Source organism: Canis lupus, chromosome 14 (genome assembly GCF_003254725.2).
Source record: "Canis lupus dingo isolate Sandy chromosome 14, ASM325472v2, whole genome shotgun sequence".
Classification (NCBI taxonomy): domain Eukaryota; kingdom Metazoa; phylum Chordata; class Mammalia; order Carnivora; family Canidae; genus Canis; species Canis lupus.
Genome location: NC_064256.1, coordinates 42,675,359 through 42,698,844, shown reverse-complemented (window position 1 = coordinate 42,698,844; position 23,486 = coordinate 42,675,359). Strand labels below are relative to the sequence as shown.

Genomic DNA, 23,486 nt, shown 5'->3' with positions numbered 1-23,486 from the left:
CCCTGCTGTAAAATACCCTTCTAATCTGTTTCTCTACTAATCTTGTTTCAGAGCCATATCTTCTCAGCATGTCTTAAGATGTTCCCAAACTAAGAAGTAAAAGCTATTTGCAAGTCTTTATGTGTTTGCTTGTTTTAAGTATACAGTAGTGATAAGAAGGTGTATGTGTGTGTGTGTCCTGATTTAAACATAGAAGTGTTTGATGCTGTAGTAAAAAGACTTAAATAAGCTTTGCACATAGTTGCCCTGGCTTCAGGTGAGCAAGGGACTAAAAAATGGGCACTAAATGTGTGATGAAGCACACTGTTCTCATTTATTTTGACTACCTCTTCAACAACCTCCTCGTAAAAATTGGTTGCAGCTTTAGGTCTTATTTGCAAAGCTTTCTTTTGGGACATAACACTATGTATATCTTTGTATCATAGGAACAGCAGAGATAGGCACAGAGAGGCCAGTGTTTTTTTTTTTTTTTAATTTTATGGGGGAGACAGAAAGAAAAAGAAAACCTGCAAATCTCTTGGTTTCTTACCTTGAATTTCACAGACCGCCATTTGGATACTCCCTTTGCAACCTTTCCAGGCATCTTCAGGAGAATCATAATAGGATAATATACCCCCACAGAGTAGGAACCATCTAGGCTGCCAACCTGCAAATAGAAGCAAGAACATGGTCTCAATTACTGCCCGCATGGGAGGTGTCTCCCAGTACACAGGAATGGGACCTGACAAAGGCGGCTGGGTCCCAGCTCCAAGGAGCTTAAATTCCAGGGAAAGAAGTAGGTTAGTAAATACTGTATGCATGATCTCATTTTTAAAACTAAAATCAAACACCCACAGGGCCATATATTTTTAGTCACATAATGTATAGAAGAAGTCTGTAAGGATCAGGGACATAGTGATGATTCTCTAGTTAAGAGGAAGACTAATGATTTTTATTCCCTTTTCCTTTCATATAGTACTAGTGATTTTTGGTTTTTAATTTTTTAAGGTAAAAGATTATTGTTTCCTGAACATTATCACAAACCTGATCTTCTTTCCTCTGGTTAAGAAAAATTATCCCAAACTTAGAAATGAGGCAGAAGATTATACTGTTCTGAAAAAGGACTTTAGCCACCTCCATTTTGACCTCTGTCTGTACTTTCTAAGTGATTAAGTTCTTCTTTCTAGCTTATCTCTTAACTCAGGCAAAAGACATCACAGCCAAAGGATCTCCTGATAGGAAGTGAAACAACTCCCTCAAGCCTTAACGCTCCCTGACTTCTGCAAGACCCTGCACAAATGACCCCAAGACAGTGAGGAGCCTGACCTTTACTGCCCAGCACATGTACCCACTGACCTTTGTCCCACATTCTCCTTATCTAAATCTGGGAGTATTTTGAGCACTTTGGAGACAGTCTTTGAGACTTTAGTCTGCCAACTTCTTGGTGTTGGTCTCACTGAAATACCTTATTTTGTTTCACGACCCCTCATCTGTCTTTGGATTCTGTCAGCAGCGAGAGGCTGAACCTGGTCTGTTTGGGTACCCTAGAGCTAGGTGCTTGCGGACCTCTGTGGCTTGGCTATAGCCCTTTTGATGTCAAAGATCATTCCAGAGTGCTAATAAGCCTGTGCAGGGGCATATGAACCCTAGATAAAGAGAACTTTCACTTACTACTTAAAATTGATCCACGGAAATAAAATAATCTTAAAAACACTGAAAGGCAAACTACTTTTACTTTGGAGAATTTCAGGGACAAACCATATTTGGTTGAAATATACATCTTATCTAGTGCTCTTACCCAATCTATATTCTAGACAAACCAAACTTATTTTCTGTATTCTTGCTTCTGGGCTTTTGCCTAAGTTGAATCTTCTTTCTAAAATGTCATCTCTAACTATTTCTGCATAAGTTTTGTCAATGTCCTCAGCTGGATACATATTTTTCTATCTCTGAAATGCTAGAGCCCTTTAAGGACACATTTTTCTCATGAAACTCTTCTGTGGTTGAGGCAGACAGAGAGAAGGCCAGGAGGAGCTTTGAGGAGAGCCCTAGGGGCTGCTTAGATACAGAGGTCTGTCTGATGCCTAATTCACACAAACCAAGACGCTGGAGACCCAAGAAGAGCTGTGCTTCAGTCTGGGGCAGAAAGCAGGAAAAAACCAATGTTCCAGCTCAGGCAGGCAGGAGGAGTTCCCTATTTCTTAGTCTTTTTATTCTATTTAGGTCTTTGATTGATTGGATAAGATTCATATTAGGGAAGGGCAATCTACTTTACTCAGTCTACCAATTCAAATGTCAATCCAGAAACACCCTCACAGATACACCCAGAAAGATGTGTGGCCAAATGTCTAGGCACCCCATGGCCCAGGCAAACTGACACGTAATATTAATCATCACACACCATCAATTTTAAGACATATCATTATTTTAGGTAACACAAGAAAAAAAAAATACCTGCCCGGTAAGCAATGACACAGTACTGATTCTAAGATGCTTTCTGTTTTGTTGTTGAAATGTGAAAAAATATCTACAAATTGAAAAAATGTGGCCCTAAATAGCTTTATCTTATAGTAATCTGAAAAAAGTTAAACACCTCCCCCATCACACAAACACACACACAAAGCACAGCTGCAGTTAAGTTTTGAAAGTAGCTGGTAAACTGTAATAACTGAAACACCACTTTCCCTGTAATAGGTTCTACATTTACCTAGAAGTATATACTAAGGGAAGTTCTATACATTGTTATTTTATCCTATAGTTTGTAACTATAAAGATCATAACCAAGAATAACTTTTCTTTAAACCATAAAGTTACTGGATTTTCAGAAGGTACATTAAGAGGCCACAGAGGTCTCATTCCCATTAGATGAAATTTATAGGCAGAGCAATGGAGAGTCTAGAGGGGACTGGAACACACTGCTCTTTCATGATGTCCAGTCCTCAGAAGCTCAGATACAGCACAGAAATAACTATGAGAAAAGAGGCAAGAATGAAGAGGGCATTAATCCATTTCTTGTTTTAAATTAATCTGCAAAACAAAACAAAAAAAATAAATTAATCTGCAGTTACCGTGACTAATGTGATACTGAATTTTATGTATCAACTTGATGGGCTAAGCGATGCCCAGATAGCAAGTAAAATGCTATTTCTAGGTATGTCTGTGAGGGTGTCTCTGACAGAGATTAGCATTTGAATTAAGACTGCCCTCACCATTACAAGTGAGCTCACCCAATCTCCTGAGGCCCTCAGTAGAACAAAAGGCAGAGGAATAGAGAATTTATTCTCTCAGAGGGAGACATCCATCTTCTCTAGGTTTAGAACACTGGTGCTCAGACCCAGGCACAGTATTTACACCATCTATCTCTCCAATTCTTAGGCCTTTGAACTCAGACCAAACTGCATCATCAGCTTTCCTGGTTCTCCAGTTTACCAATAGAAGATCATGGACTTGGGCAGCCCCGGTGGCACAGTGGTTTAGCGCCACCTGCAGCCCGGGGTGTGATCCTGGGGACCCTGGATTGAGTCCTGCGTCAGGCTCCCTGCATGGAGCCTGCTTTTCCCTCTGCCTGTGCCTCTGCCCCCCTCTCTCTCTGTGTCTCTATGAATAAATAAATAAAATCTTAAAAAAAAAAAAAAAAGATCATGGACTTCTCAGTCTCCCTAACTGCATAAGCCAATTCTTATAATAAATCCCTTCATATGTTATATATACAAACACACACACACACACACATATATATGTAATACATATAGAGTTCTGTATACTATTGGGTCTATTTTTCTAGAGAGCCCTTAATAACACACTTGGAAATGATAAAATATTCAAGGAAACAAAAGAGCAGATGAAAACTGTGGGTGTAACCAGTCCCTGCTCCATTAGATTATCATTAATCTTCCTGTCCAACCCCCACTCTTTTCTTGGCTCTTCTCTATTGGAGATGGAATGTGGTGTGAGTAGAGAAAAGTTTTAGCTTATATAAGCTACCCCTGCCAGGGATGGGGTAGGGAAATAAAACTACTTAAATACCAATTTCACATACTTTGCATTATTCTGGAATATTTCACCACAGAAGGTGCAGTGGACATTTATTTTTGGTAACCTGACATCCATCCTCTACATTTCTGTTACTGAAAATCTCCATACTCTTTCCATGTAGTTGGGTGGGGCTGACCAGCTCCGGGAGGGCATGTGATTCAGGCTTAAATGGAGCTTCACATCCCCTGTCCTCAAGGATACACTTCACAACAGGCAAGTGACCCAACTAAAGATGATCTTGGGACTGTTGCTGGGTCTGGAGAAAGGTGGAAAGAAATGGAAACTCTTTTTTCTTTGGACTGGAAGACGTTTGCCTGGAGCTGCCAGCAGTCATTCTGCCATCACACGGGACCTAAACATGATTCACACATAAACGGAATGGGTGTGGGAGGACTTCAGGGAGGCAGGGAAAGGAAGAAAATCTAGATGACAGTTGTGTGTGTGTGTGTGTGTGTGTGTGTTTAAGATTTTATTTATTTATTCACGAGAGACACACAGAGAGAGAGGCAGAGACACAGGCAGAGCGAGAAGCAGGCTCCATGCAGGGAGCCCGACATGGGACTCGAGTCCCAGGATCACGCCCTGGGCTGAAGGTGGCACTAAACCGCTGAGCCACCTGGGCTGCCCAAGATGACAGTTTTTAACACCACAATGAGACCATGTTATAGCCCTCGATAAGATACCCACTGAACTTTACAGTTAAGTGGGCTAAAAAAAGGTGAGGCAATAATTATACATATATATTTTTTTTAACTTAATGTCTGAGTTAGGTTTTTTCCCTAAATAAAAGATTAATGAAGTATCACATGATCAACTTTGCTAACTGTAGGAAAAGCAAAAGCACTTGACAAAATCTAACACCCTTTGGTGTAAAAATTCTCAACCAACTGGGAATATAAGGGAACCTCTGATAAATGCGCACACACAAAAAAGCCACAAAAAACCAAACCAACAACAACCCACAACTAATATACTTAATGACAAAAGACTGGATGCTTTTCCCCTGAGACAACATAAGGATGCTTCCTCTTGCCACTTCTATTCAACATTTTATTGGAGGTTCTACTCAGGGCAATTAGGGGTACAAAATGAAATAAAAGGTATCCAGATTGGAAAGGAGGAAGCCAATCTACCTTTATTTGCAGACACCCTCTTGTGTATTTCAAAACAAAATAAAACAAAAACCTAAGGAGCCCAATAAAAAAGACTGTTAGAATTACTAAGTTTGGCAAGGTTGAAAGACAGAAGACCACTCTCCAGATATCCAATGCATTTCTATACAGTTGCAATGAACTGAAAATGAAATTAAGGAGACAGTTTCTTTTATAACAACATCAAAGAGAATAAGATACTTAGGAACAGATTCAACAAAATAAATATAAAACTTAAACTCTGAAAATTATAAAACATTCAAAGAAATTAAAGATTTGAAGATCATTCAGCTTGTTCTTTTCTCAGTGCAATGTCTTTCTATATTTAATTGACAGCAACTGTTTGCAAAATTCACTTTTTTCAGCTAATTGTTGAACAGTATGTATTTTTTCAATAAGCATAATTTTCTTGGAAAAAATGTACATATATGTGGATCTAAAATAGCATAGCTCTTATTAATTTATATTTTATTTAAAAAATTTATATTTTATTTTCTTCCTTTTTTATTTCACAACTACCATTTTTAAACCAGAATTTCAAGAGATGGTCTAAATCCTTTAAAGATCCAAACCAGGGCAGCCCGGGTGGCTCAGCGGTTTAGCGCCAACTTCAGCCCAGGGTCTGATCCTGGAGACCAGGGATGGAGTCGCGCGTCAGGCTCCCTGCTTCTCCCTCTGCCTGTGTCTCTGCCTGCCTCTCTCTCTCATGAATAAATAAATAAAATCTTAAAAAAAAAAAAAAAAAAAAGATCCAACCCAAAGAGTGATTACTTGTGAGTCATACCTATGTCTAAAAAATACTGTAGTTTCCCTTTTTTACTCAGCAGCCTTGTGACTAGTAACTCATCCAAACATTTGACTAAAAACAAGGGTACTCCATTAAAAGGACACTTAAATTCTAGCCCCCACACCCAAGATTTTTAAGTAATCTCTACCCCCATCATGGGGCTCCAACTCACAATCCTGAGATCGAGTCCCGTGTTCTACTGGCTATGTCAGCCAGACACCTTGACATTTAAATTCTTAAAAATATTTTAAAATTTACATGCAATTGAATTTCTTCTTTGGTTAACAGTTCTGGGCTTTGATAAGTACATAATCTTCTAACAACTATCATAATAAAGATACAGAAAAATTCCATTATTCTCCCCTCAAAATTCCCTTGTTTTGCCCCTTTGTAGTTAAGCCCTCTTCCCACACTTTACCCTTGGCCAACCACTGCTGTGTTTTCATTTTAGGTTGAACATATTTTCCAATTTTCTTGGGAGACTTCCTCTTTGACCCCTGGGTTACTCACAAGTATACTGCTTAATTTCCTAATATTTGAGGATTTCCCATATCTTTCCGTCATTGCTTTATAGTTTATTTCTGTTACAGACAGACAAAGGCATTCTTTTCAATTGGGTAGGGTTTCTATTACGGCCCAGAACATGGTTGATCTTAGTGAATGTTTCATGTGTATCTGGGGAAAAAAAAAACACAGTGGGGGGCCAGGATGGCTCAGTTGGTTGAGCATCTGCCTTAGGCTTGGGTCATGGTCCTGGGGTCCTGGGATAGAGCCTCATGTTTGGCTCTGCTCAGTGGGGTGTCTGCTTCTCCCTTTGCCCCTCCCCCTGCTCATGCTCTCTCTAATAAATAAATCTTTAAAAAATTAAAAATAAAAATGCAGTATTCAGCTGCTGTTTGAGGGACTGTTTAGCAAATGTCAATTAGGTCAAGCTGGTTGATAATGTTCACATCTTCTGCATCTTTGATTTACTGTCTACTTGTTCTATGGATTACTGAGAGAAGAATGTTGAAGTTTCTAAAGATAACTGTTTCAGATATTGGCCATTCTAACAGATGTATAATGATATCTCACTGTTGCTTTATTTTGCATTTCCATGATGACATATGATGTGGAGCTACTTTTCATAAGCTTGTTTGCCATCCATATATCTTCTTTGGTGAGGTGCCTGTAGAGCTCTTTGGCCCATTTGTAAATTGGTTTTCTTATTGTTGAATCTTAAGAGTTTTCTTTGTATATTTTGGATAACGGTTCTTTTATCAGATGTCTTTCACAGCTATTTTCTCTCAGTCTATGATGTGTCTTCTAATTCTATTGATACGTCTTTCACACAGCAAAGGTTTTTATAAATTTTAATGAAGTCCAGCTTATTATTTCTTTCATGGATTGTGTATTTGGAATTATATCTAAAAAGACATGAAAATAGCCAACGTCATCATAGGTTTTCTCCTATGTTATCTTCCAAGAGTTTTGTAGTTTTGTATTTTACATTTAGATCTAAGGTCCATTTTGAGTTAATTTTGGTGAAGGATGTAGTCTGTATGTATGTATGTATGTATGTATGTATGTATGTATGTATATGTATTTATTTATTCTGCATGTGGATGCCCAGTTGGTCCAGGACCATTTGTTGAAGAAAATACCTTTGCTTCATTGTATTATATGTACTATCTCTCTACCTTTGTAAAATGTCAATATTTATGTGAGTCTGCTTCTGGGCTATTTTTTCCCCAACGATCTTTGCTTTTACCAATACCACACAATGTTGATTACTGTAGCTTTTATAGTAAGTGGTCAAGTCAGATAGCCTTCAAGACAGTGTTGGCAACTCTGGGTCGTCTGCCTCTCCAAATGACTCTTGTCAATTTGTTGACATCCATAAAGTAACTTCTTGGGACTTTAGACTGGAATTGCATTGAATTTATAGATCAAGTTGGGAAAACTGATAAATTGGCAATATTGAGTCTTACCACCCATGATCATGGGTATATTTCTCCATTTATTTAGTTTTTCTTGGACTTCATTCACCAGTTTCATAGTTTTTCTCATACAGATCTTGTACATAATTTTTTTTTAAGATTTTTATTTATTCATGAGAGACACAGAGAGAGAGAGAGAGAGAGAGGCAGAGACACAGGCAGAGGGAGAAGCAGGCTCCATGCAGGAGCCTGACGTGGGACTTGATCCTGGGTCTCCAGGATCAGGCCCTAGGCTGAAGGCAGCGCTAAACCACTGAGGCACCGGGGCTGCCCTTATACATCATTCTTAGGCTTTTACCTAAGTATTTCATTTTAGGGGGTGCAAATGTAAATGGTACTGTGTTTAAAATTTCAAATTCTACTTGGTCATTGTTGGTATATGGGAAAGCAATGACTTGCACATAAACTTTGTATCCTGCAACTTTGCTACAACTGCTTAGGACTTCCACTTTTTTGGTTAGTTCTTTCAGATTGTCTACATAGGTGATTATGTCACATGTGAATAAAGACAGTTTTGTTTTGTTTTTTAAAGATCTGAGAGTATGCATGCACACACGTGTGTGGGAGGAGCAAAGGGAGAACAGAATCCTGAAGCAGACTCCCTGCTGAGCACAAAGCTTACTTGGGGCTTGACCTCAAGACCCTGAGACCCCCATCTGAGCCGAAATAAAGAGCTGGCTGCTCAACTAAGCCATCCAGGTACCCCAACAAAGACAGTTTTATGTCTTCCTTCCAAATCTGTACACTATTAATTTCCTCGCCTTGCCTTATATATTAGCAAGGGCTTCTGTATGATGTTAAAAAGGAGTGGTGAGAGAACATCTTTGCCTTATAGTTGATTTTAGTGGGAAAAATTCTAGTTTCTCATCATAAAGTATGATGTTAGCTGTAGGTTTTTGGAAAATAGTCTTTAATCAAGTTGAGAAAGTTTTCTTCCATTCCCAGTTTAAGGAATTTTTAACATGAATAGGTGATTTACTAAATGGTTTTTCTATCTATTGATATGACCATTTGATTTTTCTTTTTATGCTCATTAATAGAATGGATTACATTAATGGATAACATTAATGCATTACCAGACTTGCACATCTGGGATAAATTTTAATTGGTTATATATACAATTCTTTTTATACATTTTTGGATTCAATTTGCTGATATCTTGTTGAGGACTTGTGCATCTATGTTCGTATATCCTTTTATTTTCAATCTGTATCTTTACATTTAAAGTAGAATCTCATAGACAGCATATGGTTTGGTCTTGTTTTTCACCCTGACAATCTGTGCCTTTTATCTATTTAGACCACTTACATTTAATATTTTATCAATAGAGTTGGAATTAGTGTCACTTTTTATTATTTTTCTGGTTGTTTCCTGCTTTGGTATTGGTTACTTTGTTCCTCCCTTTCCTGTCTTATTTTGGATTATAGGATTCCATTTTATCCACTGAATCTTCTGCTTTATCTCTTGATATTTTTCCAATGGTTGCTCTAGGGCTTGAGAAATAGATATCTAACTTTTCGGCCTACTTAGAATTAATATTTCACCATTTTAAGCAAAATAGACAAGTTTAAAACCAAAGAAGTCCTTTTAGGGCAGCCCCGGTGGCGCAGCGGTTTGGCGCCGCCTGCAGCCTGGGGTGTGATCTTGGAGACCGGGGATAGAGTCCCACATCGGGCTCCCTGCATGGAGCCTGCTTCTCCCTCTGCCTGTATCTCTGCCTCTCTCAATCTGTGTCTATGAATAAATAAATAAAATCTTTAAAAAAAAAAAAAACTTTAAAAAAAGTCCTTTTAGCCTTCCTTCTTTATATTATAGTTACCATAAGTATTACATCTACATTCAATGAACACTCCCACTGATGATGTTATAATTTTTGCTTCCCCTAGTCAAAGACATTTTAAAGAACTTAAGAGTGGAAAAGGTTTATCATATTTGCATGATTATTTATCATTTCTGTTGCTCTTCCTTTTATCCTGATGTTCTACATTTCCCATGATATCAGCTTAAAGAACTGCCTTTAACATTTTAGTTTTTCTCCATCTAGGGATGTTTTTATTTTGCCTTAACTCTTAGAGAGTATTTTATTAAATACAGAATTCTGTGGACAATTCTTTTCTTTCAGAATGTTAAGATACCGTTCTATTGTCTTCTACTCCATATTTCCTGGTACGAAATCCCAGATACTGAAACTGTTTTCCTATTGCACTGTCTTTCTATTTTTGTTGCTTTTGAGTGTTTTTTGGTTTTCAGGAGTTCCATTCTGATATGTATGGTATGTCTTTTACACTGCTTAGAGTTTGGTGACTATCTTGAATTTGTAAATGTGCAGCTTTTGCCCAATTTGGGAAGTTTTCAGTTATTATTTTTTCAACCCCTTTTTCTTTACCTATGTCCTCTCCTTACCCTTCTCTTTGTTCCAATGCCTAAATATTAGACCTTTTGTTAATGTCCCCCAGGCCCTTGACTTTATATTTTTTTAATGGAGGTACAATTGATATTTAACATCAACATGATTTATGTATATATTGCAAAATGATCACAAGAAGTTTAGTATCTATTACCACACATACTTACAAATTTTTTTTTCTGTAATAAGAACTTTAAGATTTACTCTCTTAGCAATTTTCAAATATACAACACACTATTACTAACTATAGTCATTGTGCTGTATATCACCAAGACTTGTTTTTTTTTTGGGGGGGGGGGAGTGGGGAGAGGAAAATGGAGAGAGAATCCCAGACAGGATCTAGCCCCAGTGTAGAGCCCGACAAGACCCCGAGATTATGACCTGAGGATGCTTAACCGACTGAGCCACTCAGGTGCCCCTTATTTTTCTTGTAAGTGGAAGTTTGTATCCCTGAGGTTTTACTCATTTATTTTTTTTTTCCTCTTCTTTCGACTGGGTAATTTCTATTGACTTTATCTTCAAGCTCACTGATTCTTTCCTGTGTCATTTATATTCTACTGAGCCCACCTGAGTGATTTTTTTAAAAATTATATTATACTTTTTAGTTCTAAAATGTCCATTTAATCCTTTTTAGCATTTTATATTTCTCTGCTAAGAATCTCTACCTTTCCATTTGTTACAAGAATGTTCATCTTTACCATGCGTGGTTGTTCAAGTGTTGTATTCCCTCTCCAGTCCACTTGCTATTACTTACTTTTCAGAGTTCTCAAGTAATTGCTTGAGTACTTTGTTCAGTTTTTAGCTGTAATCAGTGGAAGAGGGACTACAGTGAACTTACTCTACCGTGGCCCAATAACAACACTCTTAAATAGAACTGGTAGGTTACCCACTAAGTGAATGTCAACCTCATGCTAGGGTACATCACTCTGCCTATAAACCCATCATAGTTTCTTCAGAACTTCTGTCAATTAGATGTTATGGGAAACCAGTTTAAAATCTTACTGTTTAACAGGAAAAAAAAAGATTAAAAAAATTAACATGTTGTGAATTTTTAAAAATTCATAATGAAATACTGCTTTGTAGAAAAGCAGAAAAACAAAAGAAGGAGCTATTTAAATCTCTTCTAGAAAATTAAGCTAAAAGTAAAAAAAATGAAGGAAAGGTGCTTTTTCGTCAATCATAAGAGTAAAATCAAGTGACCATAATAAAAAAGGAACAGAACCTAAGAGGCAAAAGGGCTGAATGAGCCTCTAACTTCTATCAGCTTTTAATTTCCTTCTGTACAGAATTATAGCATGAGTCTAATAGTCTCTTTCAGCTTTCAAAACCTGTAAACCTCCATCTTAATTCAAAGTAACAGGAAACTCGATTCTTCCATAGAATCTATTTCAAGAGAAAGTAATGTCAAAAAAATAAAGGGAGACTAAACTTCTCCATAGGAAAAAAAAAAATAAAAATAAAAAATAAAAAAAAATAAAAATAAATATATTTCTCCATAGGATTAACAATCTTTCTGAAGTGGTGAGTCAAGACTTAAATTTATTCACCATAAATTATGATTGCTGTATTCATAACCCATGTATATTATATGATGGTTATAATACATTTTATCATGGATGTTTTACAGATATGTTAAAGGTGAGAAAACCTACCATTTTTACACTGAAGGAAAGCATAGTTATTGACCCTGATCTCTAGTCTTGGTGTTTTCCATGTCCAGTTGTGTGTGCTCACTTATATCCCACCTCATCAGAGCCCTCCCCCACAACTCAGCTTCCCTTGGGGAGCTTCAGACAGGACAGGAGATTTGTTATCTGTGTGCTCCTCTGCCAGGTCAGTCATTAGAGTTTTGTTGCAGCTGGAAAAGAGGGAAGAAGAGACATCCCTAATAGTAACAGATAATAACCAAGTATTAACTAAATTACAGGTTCCTCAATTTACCATTAATTAATTCACAAAGCATTTTTTGAGCACTTATAATTTGCCAGGCTTAGAGATTTAGAGAAAAGAAGATCCTAGCTTCAAAGAGTAAAAGTCTACTGGGGAGTCAGACATACAGATGGTGAGGAGACTATAATTACAATATATTATATCAAATTCTCTTTAGAATCTTCTGTTGGAGTCTGCTGTAAGTCACCTCTGCTGTGTGCTTTGGGCTATCAAACTGGGCAATGCTTACTTGTTCTGGGCAATGCTTCTTGTATGTGTCACCATCACCTTAATCAAGAAAATAGGAAAGTTTGGTTCAAGTTCAGACTCAGAACACCTAGATATGTCTTCTTGAGCATGTTACTTAATTCATCTGGACATTATTTTCCAATTTATAAATGAGAGAGATGGACTAAACTTGAGTATCTAAGGTTTAACATGTCCTCTTCCTTCTGACTATGATGTCACTTTTAACAAATGCAGCAATCTCTTACTCTCTTAGTTCCTAACCTGAGGGCCCCTGCTGCTCTATCCCTCCACGTCAGTCACTCAGTCTTCTCCTCCTTTTCACTTTTGGCTTCAACATTACACCATGCCCATGCTGAGGCACACTATAAAATCATGGGAAGGACATGAAGTCAGGGAGACCTGGCTCAATACCTATTTGCTGTGCGATTCTTTTTTTATTTTCAAGGTTTACTTATTTATTTGAGAGAGAAAGAGAGAAACACAAGCAGACTCCTTGCTGAGCGAGGAGCCTGACACAGGGCTTGATCTCACAACCCTCAGATCAGACCTGAGATGAAACCAAGAGTTGGATCAAATGACTATGCCACAGGCGCTCCATGCTGTGTGATTCTAAGTTAACTACTTAAGAACCTTGGTTTATTCATCTGTGAAATGGAGGATGCTGCTTCCCTTTTCCTCTTCCATCATCATTTTGTCCCTATTATTTCAGCTTTTCCTCCTCCCTTAACATGTTTTAGCCAGCTGGATCTTCCTTATGTATTGTTTTTACCTGTTTTTCCTTCCTATTCAGAAACTCCAAGGGACTCCCTAACAATTAAAAACTCTCAGGCTTGACTTGGATTAATCCAACAACACCCCAGTACTTCCTTCTGGTCTCAGGACGCACTCTCCCTTTTAGTACTACTGGTTTCCTCACTTCTGTTCTCTCACTTGCCCCTTCTGTTCAGGTCAATTCTACCCACCCACTGGTCCCACCTCCTCCATGAAGTTTTCCCTGATCACTCCTGAAAAAGGATTCCTACATTTTCCTTTCCTCCCCTTCCACTTCCCTTCTTTCCTTCCCCCCCACTCCCTTCCTTCTAGAATTCCTATTTTTTTTCTTGACAAAAGTATGCCTGTTTGGACATGTTCTAACTTTCTTCTCTATATCATTTCTCTCTGCTTACACAGGCCTCAGATGAAGGGGCTGGTCTCCACCCAGGTTGTGTATACTGGCCGGTAGAGGCAGAAAAACAGAAGGATATCTGTGATGTCAACCTGGATGACATTTCAGCCTATCAGGGATACCCCAAATTTGCCTTTAAAATTCTAATAAAGACACCGGAGGGTGACAGGTAACAGCTAACTACACCTATGGATCAGCTATATGCAATGTGGTTCTTTTAAGTCTTGTCAAACCACAACCTTGAAATAACCACGTAAAGGCTTAATAAGGGTCAAAATCATGAACTTAGAAGGGTATTTTTTCATAGTTAAGGATATCCACTAGACTATGATCTACTTGAGAACAGGATCATGTCTTACTCAAAACAGTATCTCTAACACCCACACAGGGTCTAGTAAGAAGCTGATACTCAGTGTTTCATTCATACTCAGTGAATGAACGATGACTGGGGACTATTAAACTGCATTAAAAAGTAGATTGCTGAAACCATTCCTCTGGTATTTAAAAAGCAAGAGAGAGCCACCCTTGTTTTGGATTGTATAGGAACAATTCTATCTAAAGGACATGGAGTAGATCCTCAAGCAAATGAGATTTTGCTTCCTTGATGTAATAAGAATACTGAGAAAGCTCAGCCCTCTCTTTGACTACCTTTAAGTTTTACATTTTTCCATCTCTCCTGATACTGTCACACACTCCATGAGCCAACTTGAAAATGGATCCAGGGAGAGAAATGCTCAAGCATCATAGTATTCTTTTGGACTTACCCTTCCTGTTGTCTCATTCATCTGTCTTGTGTCCAACAAAGCTCTGTTGCCTGTTTTCTTATCTGTCTCAAATCTATTCCTAATGTAACTTAATTGGCTTTTGCTCAATTCTAAGCAAGATGAAAGTAATGGTAACAGGAAATGGCAGATTAAACACTGAGAGTACAGTCTGAAAAAAATGGTCCCCAGGCCTCTTCAGTCTACAGACCACTTCAATGACCTAAGACTCCACAGTCACTCTAACATCTCCAACCACATCACACACAGATCAGAATCAATGGAAAGACTGGTGCCGCTTTTGACGGAGTGCCACTGAGGCAATGGTCTAATGTCTTTATGCTCCTTAACAAATTACTAATTTTTGCTAGAAGCAAAGGTAAGTAGTACACAGAATTACATGATCTGTAATCAGCATTCATTCAAAAGAACGACTGTCAGGGCAGCCCCCATGGTGCAGCGGTTTAGTGCCGCCTGCAGCCCGGGGCCTGGTCCTGGAGACCAGGGATTGAGTTCCACATCGGGCTCCCTGCATGGAGCCTGCTTCTCCCTTTGCCTGTGTCTCTGCCTCTCTCTCTCTCTCTCTCTCTCGCTCTGTATCTCTCATGAGTAAATAAAATAAAATAAAATCTTTAAAAAAAAAAATTACTGTCATAAGACGACAGAGCCTATTTCAAGATTCTGATGGTTCATTTGAATATCTTCCTTTATAAATTATACCACTCTAATTTCCAAAAGCAGGATTTAAAGAATTCAGGATACATATCATATACTCTCATCAGCCATGAGGAGCCACAGTTTGCACAGACAAAATAAACTGAAATTTTCTGGTACTGTTAATCAAAACAGCTATCCAACTAACCTAACAGTAAATGAACTATGTACCAGGCAGGTTCATATATGTTATCCATTTCATCCTTATAATAAACCTAGTATGGCTATTATTCTTGCTGTCATCTTAAAACTGAGGCTCAGGGAGATTAAGTAACCTGCTCAAGGCATCAGCGCTATTAAGTAGCAGAGCAGAACTCTGAACTCAGGGCTTTCTGACTTCATCTCTTTGGCTTTAAAACATTCAAATATATTGGCCCATGGTCCTGTCACTGAAATCATGAATAAAGAGCTGAACTCTGGATGCCACAGAGAATAAGGAAGAATAAAGGTGACCCTTAACTCATATCATACACAAAAATTAATTCAAAATGGACCACAGACCTAAATGTAACAGCTCAAGCTATAAAAATTTGGGAAAAAAACAGGAGTAAATCTTTGTGACTTTGGGTTAAGTTAGGCAATAGTTTAGTAAGATATGACAGGAAAACCACAGAAATAAAAGAAAAAAATTGATAAACTAGGCATCAAAATTAAAAACATCTGTGCTGCAAATGATACCATTAAGAAAGTAAAAGGCAATTTACAGAATAGGAAAAAATATTTGCAAATTACATATTTAATAAAGAACCTGCATCCAGAATAAAGAACTCTTACAATTCCACAATGAAAAAATAACTCAATCAACAAGTGGGCAAAGTCCGTAAATACATATTTCTTCAAAGAATATCTATAAATGGCTCATAAGCACATGAAAAGATGATCAACATCGTTAGTCATTAGAAAAACAGAACTCGGGGAATCCCCGGTTGGCTCAGCGGTTTGGCGTCTGCCTTTGGTCTAGGGTGTGATTCTGGAGTGGCGGGATCGAGTCCCACGTCAGGCTCCCTGCATGGAGCCTGCTTCTCCCTCTGCCTGTTTCTGTGTCTCTGCCTCTCTCTCTCTCCCTCTCCTCTCTGTGTATTCTCATGAATAAATAAATAAAATCTTTAAAAAAAAAAAAAGAAAAAGAAAAATAGAATTCAAAACCACAATGAGATACCACTTAACACTCACTGGAATGGATATAATAAAAAAGACAGATAATAATAAGTGTTGGTGAAAATGTGGAGAAATAAGAACATTTTTTTCATTACTGATAAGAACGTAAAATAGTGCAGCCAGTTTGGAAAAAAGTTTGTTCCCCCAAACTGTTCAAGAGAATTACCATGTGATCCAGCAATTACACTCCTAGGTTTATATTCAAGAGAAATAAAAACATGTCCACACAAAAACCTGCCACAAATATTCACAGCACTGTTACTCATAAAACCAAAAGAATAGAGCAACTCCAATTTCTAATTGATGAATGGATAAACAAAATATGATATATCTGTACAGTGGAGTATTATTTGTAATAAAAAGAAATGAAATACTGATGTATGTTATATATCCATGAACCCAAAAAAACATTATACTAGATAAAATAAGCCAGTCACAGAAAGACCACATAATGTAGGACTCCTTTCATATGAAATGTCTAGAATAGACAAGTTTACACAGACATAAGATTAGTGGTTGTCAAGGGCAAGAGGGGGTGGGGTGGAAAAGATTGCTAACTGGGTTTCTTTAGGGGATAATGCAAATGTTTTAAAATTGCAGTTATGGTTACACTCTATAAATACACTAAGAACTACTAACTAGTATACTTTAAATGAGTGAAACTTATGATAAGTGAACATTTATCTCAATAAAGAGGCTAAAGCAACAACAACAAAAAATGTTGACCAGGGTTATGAGACCATGAGAATCTTGCTCTGATCACTCACATTCCAGATGTCCTCTTGGCACTGTTTATATAGCACAAACATATATGGGCAGGAGTCACCTTCCTTCACCTGAGTTGGGGTGTAGTAAGCAAAATTATGGTACTTTCTCAGACAACCATCTGGTCAGCATGATGCAAGCTTGTGTTATTTCTGGAATGCAGTACTGCAATGTGCTTGTGCCCTAACCTGCTGGTTGGGCCCCTGAAGCCTGCAGCTGGATAGAGCTCTGGGCAGCAGACCTCCCATTTGCTGAGAGAGCAGGAAAGGGACCTAAAACTGCAAAACAGAAAGCTCACAGCACAGTTCAGAAAATTTTCTTGTGACAAAACACACGCACAATATTGAGCAAAGTCTTCCTCACTCCTGAACTCTTCCTTTCCTCCTACCCCCAAATAGAGTCTGCTATTCTAGGTCAACATACTTTAAATATAGGTGCATTATGAATCAGCTAGAATTATATAATGATCAAGCAGGAAGGACCTTTCAAAATATTATGTAATGGAGCAATGACTCTGAAGCCACTTACTATGTGACCTTGGGCCAGTTTCTTTACCTTTCTGTGTCTCAAGATCTTCATCTGGAATATGGGAATAAAGGCAACTGCTTCTTAAAACTGCTGTGAAGATTAAATGACTTAATCCATATAGAATGTTTAGAATAGTGCCTGGAACATTATTAAGTTTTTTACTATCTTTATAATTATTAACTGGTAAATCTCATCATTTTTATGGAGGAAGATGCTAAGCTCAGAATGGTAAAGCGACTCTGAAGCTGGCAGTGATAGAGCTGGTATCAACTGACTCCTCAACTAGGATTCTACTACAGAGCACTAATTTACAAGTGTGTATGTATAATATTCCTTGAGCAAGTTTTAGGGCTTGAAAGATACAAATAACAAACCTATAATGCCTAGCTCTGTGTCTCACACTACATAGGTGTTTGTGAAATGTTTGATCCGTTTCCTTTGCATTCCAGGTTTAATCAAATACCTGAAGAGAGGGTTTGACCCTAAATCAGATGCTTAAAAAGTAGGATGGCTCAGGGCTCTTGGAAGAAAATACACATGAGCTCTCCTTTACTTTTTTTTTCTTCCACTTTTCTTTTAAGGAGCAGATGGTACCTGAGTATAATACCTAATGTATTAGAAAAAGAACTGCTTCTATTTCTGTATTTTGGCACCACACTCATGCAAGCAATTTAGATACTATTCTCAGGGTTTGATGATGTTTCCAACTTTCAGTAACTGATACCTACCAGTTTAATTCAAGAGGCAAAGAAATTCACAAAATAAATAACAGTATTTAGCAAAATACAGTAAACGCAACCAAAGTAAGCTTTTAAACAATCTCATCATTTCTCTCTCACCCACTCCCACCACTGCACCGTGTTTACCCCAGTGTAAGACGCCCTGCAGGAGTCTTTCAAGCTTCCTATCGACCCCCTGTAGCCCTGGTGGATGGAGCCTTATTAACTTTGCTCTCAACTCTGCAGCCACGTGGGTCTTCTTTCCTTTTCTTACTCACCTGTCTCTATCCTGCTTTCGGTCTTCATACTGACATTCTCTGTAGCTATAAATTCTTCTCAGCAACCTCCAACTGCAGCTCTGCCTTGACCTTGCTAACTAGTTAGCTTCTATTTATCCTTTAGGCTCTGCTGAAATCTCTTCTTCAGAGAAGCCTTCCCCAATGACCCAAGCTAGTTTCTCTCCTTCACCTTCCCCCAGACCACACATGCTTGGAACATGCTTCTAAGTACTTATTCCATGATGTCTTTCTCCCCAACCAGACTATAAGCTCACTCAAAGGCTGGGACTGTGTCTGTCTTACTCTGTGTCGTGTCCCTTGCCCTGTGCCTGAGAAACTGCCTAGGACACACAGTAGGTGGTGACTGAAATTAACAATATCCTCCAAGTGATCCGAGGACCCGCTAATAAACTGATTTTCTAACTTCTCCACTCACATTTGCCAAAGGCTTCCCATATCAAGCAGTGGGTACGACAAAATTACACAAACAGGTATGATTTAGAGAAAAATTCAGCATGAACAAAAACTGGAATTTTTTGTATTTTAAAATTACTACATGCAAAATCCCAAGAAAAAATATTACTTTTAAAAACAAGCTTCAAAAAAATAAAATACAGGGGATCTCTGGGTGGCTTGGTGCTTTAGCGCCTGCCTTAGGCTACAGGGTGTGATCCCAGAGTCCCGGGATTGAGTCTCACATTGGTCTCCCTACATGGAGCCTGCTTCTCCCTCTGCCTGTGTCTCTGCCTCTCTCATGAATAAATAAAAAAACAAAAACAAACAAACAAACAAAAAAAAACACAAGCTTCAGAAAAGAAAAAGTAGTAATGTCTTCACCAAAGCGTGTCATTAATAGTCACACTATACTATACTCTTCTGGGACACTAACTTACATAGGAAGATAGAAGAAACAAGAATGCATTTGTTCTTCGTAGGCTATACTGTTTAAATTTATCTCCTGATGAAAGACAATGTACTGAAACATAATTTTAAGTATATTCAGGAGAAGTACCCAGTAGTGTGACAGGCTTCCATGAACAGTATGCCCACAATGAGGAGGCGCGTGGGTCCAAGGGAAGCAGCAGCATGATAAGAGGACAGCTGCCTCTGGCAATGGCTCCAGCCCCCTTTTTTTTAGGGCTTCCACCCTGGCACATTTGCAGAACTAACTTCTTTCACTTGGGGCAGAAAAAAGACGACTCTTTTCCAACAGGACAGATGGTACAGGCATCACAGGATAAAGATTCCAAAAGATCCTTCTAGAGAAGTTTTATTTTATTGAAGGGTACATAAAAAGAGTCAGGGGGGAAAAAAGGCATTTCACAACAGGAAACAGGGACTGTACCCAGAGACTAATCTTTCTATATAAAGGAGAAAGAGAGGAATAATAAAAGGTGAATCAGGGGATCCCTGGGTGGCTCAGCGGTTTAGCACCTGCCTTCGGCCCAGGGCATGATCCTGGAGTCCCAGGATGGAGTCCCACATCGGGCTTCCTGCTTAGAGCCTGCTTCTCCCTCTGCCTGTTTCTGTGTCTCTGCCTCTCTCTCTCTCTCTGTGTCATGAATAAATAAAATCATCAAAAAAAAAAAAATGAAATGGTGGGGAGGAGATGGAAGAAAAGAAGGACCAGGGTTCAGGATGAAAGAAAAAAGTTAAAAAGCATGTGTGATGCAAAGAAAGGGGTGAAAGACCAGGAACTAAATTTTACTCAGTGACATAAGATCCATACATATCAAGGCTCAGAGAGATCTCAAAGGAAAATGACCCGATCGTGCATGTTTCTTTTGGCTTAGTAGAGTGTTAACCAGCATTGGACATTCACCAAAGCCCAGTCACAAGTTATCCACATCTAATTTCATCATTTGGCTTCAAAGAAAGTGCTCAAAAGCAAAGGCCAGATCTTCTAAAAACACTTCTCTTCCCTCAGTCTCTACTAATAAGAAAAATAAACAACTCACTTCTCACCACAATTTGCATAAGGAAGAGATCCTGGGTACACCCAACAGGTGCATTTTTGGCTGTGCCATGTAACCTCATCAAAGTCACTATACCAACTGATCCTCCCAGACACATCCGTGGTCACCACACTGCAACCTTTAAAAAACTGTTCTATCAGAGAAAGGATGGGACAGTATAGCTCTCTCACTGTAAGGGATCCTGGGAATACTTCCGGTTTCAAATATGCTATTAAAAGTGCCCACCTCAGTTTCTACAATAAAGTTCCCAAAAGGTGCCTAACACAATTTCCAGCAAGCAGAAGGCTTCTAACTTCTTACTAACATACTGGTTGCACAAATGGGAAAAAAAAAAAAAAAAGCTCGTTCTGAATCCTATTCCCAGTTGGAGGCTAAGTTATGACCTTCCAAGGTATGAAATAAAGTACTTCCACACATTGGAAAGGGGGCGGGGTACTATTTTTTTTTTTTTTTTTTAAGCCATTCTGGCTCGGCAGTGCAACCAAAACAGTTGCTACGGTTTCATTCTTTTATGGTAATTTCCGAGTCCGTGAAACAAAAAAAGGATGCTCCGTTGAGAAACGCAAACACCGTGCACGGACTTTGGAGCTTTGAAAACTGTGTAGAGGCAAGTCCCGAGACGCCGGCCCGCGCACGGAGGGCTCCGAAGGGGACAAAAGGAAAAGTGTCCGCACCGGGAACTTTGCGCGGAAGAAAGGACGTCTCGCCCCTGGAATTCCAGCTCCCCTCGGGCACTCACCTGAGTGAGCCTTCCGACCTACCTGCTGGCCAGGGGAGACCGGCTCCTCCGCCGGCGCTGGACGGACCCCCAGGGGGCCCCACCGCGGGGGCCCGGCCTCCGTCGTGAGGCGGCGGCTCCGGCCCTCACCCAGCCGCGGGCTCGCGCAGCACGGGTGACACGGTTCTGTGAGCACAGCTCGGGGGGAATATTCCCGGCCGTGCAGGCCTCTCCCGCCTCGGGAGGGCCCGCGACCCCGACGCCGCCCTCCGGCCGCGCAAACAAAGGACGCGGCGCCCGGCGCGCCCCCACTCACCGCTCAGATAGTTGGTCCACTTGTACAGCACCCCCTCCATGGCGCCGCGGCCCTCGCCCTCGCCCTCGCCGTCGCCGTCGCCGTCGCCCGCCGGGCCCCTCACTGCCCCGAGCCCCAGGACGCGAGGAGCGCCGGCAGCAGGGCCATCGCCCGGCGCTGCCGAGCCGCCCGGACCCGCCGCGGGGACGCCGGGCCAGCCAGCCTCACATCCTCGGCCCGGGGGCGGGGTCACTGCGGCTGCCTCGGCACGTGAGGACGCGGCCGGCCGGGGGCCCCGAGCGGCGGGGCCGGCGCTCCGTCCCCCGGGAGGCCAAGGCGCTGGCGGGGCGTGGGGGGCGGCGGCTGCACCCTCCTCGCGGCCGCTAGCGAGGCGGCGGGTCTCCGGCCGCGCGACCGCGAGCTACCTGAGTCCCCGACCGGCCGGGCCCGGGGCTGGCTTGCGCATGCCCGGTGCGCCGTTCGCGCGCACGTTCCCGAAATCCACTCCGGGGCTTGGCAGCAACCGCGGCGGCGGCGGCGGCGGCGGCGGCGGCGGCGGCGGGGCTGACGTAGACCGAGGGGATGGCCGGGAAATTGAGTCTTGGGAGGCTGGCTCGGGACGAGGCGACGGGTCCACGGGAAGGAGGGAGAGCTCTGTCTGCGACCAGTGCGGGACACGGTCCTGACTGTTCGCGGTACTGTCGATCGGAAAGAACCCACCTCTCGATGTTCGGGGGTGGGGTGGGGGGGTGAGTGCCAAGGAGACCCCTTAGGGTGCCTCCTGCGTTCCAGTCCCCAGGTCCAGTCCTTATTGAAAGGCTAATTGAGGGGATCCCTGGGTGGCTCAGCGGGATAGCGCCTGCCTTCGGCCCGGGGCGTGACCCCGGAGTCCCGAGATCGAGTCCCGGGATCGAGTCATGGGATCGAGTCATGGGATCGAGTCATGGGATCGAGTCCCGCATCGGGTTCCCTGCATGGAGCCTGCCTCTCTCTCTCTGTGTCTCTCATGAATAAATAAAATCTTAAAAAAAAAAAAAAAAGGCTAATTGATCCCACAAAATCGAGTCGGTCACCAATAGAACCTATGGAGTTCATGGGAATCTCACGATAGGATACTGTGCACCTAGTGAGCATGTCTACACTCTCAGGCCTCGGAAGTGTGATCCGCGGACTGCTGCACTGGCATCACCGAGGAGCTTGTCGAAATTCCAAGATCTCACCCCAAGGCCTCCAGTGTCGAAATGTGCATTTTAACAAGATTCTCCGGGGGATTCCTAAGCAAATTAAAGTGTGAGAAAGTACTGGGCTGAGGATATTTGACCAGGGAAGACATTAACACCAGATTAAGTGCAGAAAGAGCTGGTTACGAAACAAGCTGTACCATCTGATCCAAATTGTTTTAGGCATACGTCACAGAAGCATGCCCCAAAACCTTAAGGTGATTATTTGTAGATGATGGCTCTATAGACCATTTTCCCCACCCCACCCCACCCCCTTTTTCTTTGGCATAAGATCGCCAAATTTAGCAAATAAAATACAGAACAATGGATTCGTTGTGTCTGAAACTCATATTTAATTCAACTCCTGTATTTTAACCGGAAAAAAAAAAAAACTATCTTCGTGCTTTCTAGTTTCTTCCACATCGACGACAGTGAACATGTTTTGCTTTTGAAATTAGGCGAAAACTGCAAAGCCAATAATTTTAAGCTAAGATGACCCAATGTAGCTCACAACCCGTGATTACGGTTTCTTTTCTTTTTTTAAAGTGGAGGCCCGCCCGTCCTCATCCACGCTGGGAGCTACCCCTGACCCCCTACACTACGGTCACCACCTAAGTGATATATTATTAGCCGTCCTCACGTTACGCGGTGTTGCAGAATGAATCAGAGGACC

At 40.7% G+C, this 23,486-nt stretch overlaps 1 protein-coding gene across 6 annotated transcripts in view; it reads right to left on the bottom strand.

The window, feature by feature from the left end:
- The window catches only part of PLEKHA8 (pleckstrin homology domain containing A8), a 58,148-nt gene extending 36,312 nt beyond the window's left edge, over positions 1 to 21,836 (bottom strand). For 2 of the 6 annotated variants that reach the window (XM_025464505.3, XM_035698347.2), the window contains exons 1-2: positions 1,778 to 1,931; positions 530 to 646 (exon numbers count right to left, since the gene is read on the bottom strand). In XM_025464505.3, coding sequence (XP_025320290.1) covers positions 530 to 646; positions 1,778 to 1,916 — 256 coding nt within the window. In that variant the 5' untranslated portion in view covers positions 1,917 to 1,931. Of the gene's footprint in view, positions 1 to 529; positions 647 to 1,777; positions 1,932 to 4,018; positions 4,041 to 11,990; positions 12,173 to 21,341; positions 21,499 to 21,614 lie in introns of those variants that run through there. The other 4 variants (XM_025464509.3, XM_025464507.3, XM_025464508.3 and 1 more) reach the window with 4 other exon arrangements.
- Between the last annotated feature and the right edge of the window lie 1,650 nt (positions 21,837 to 23,486).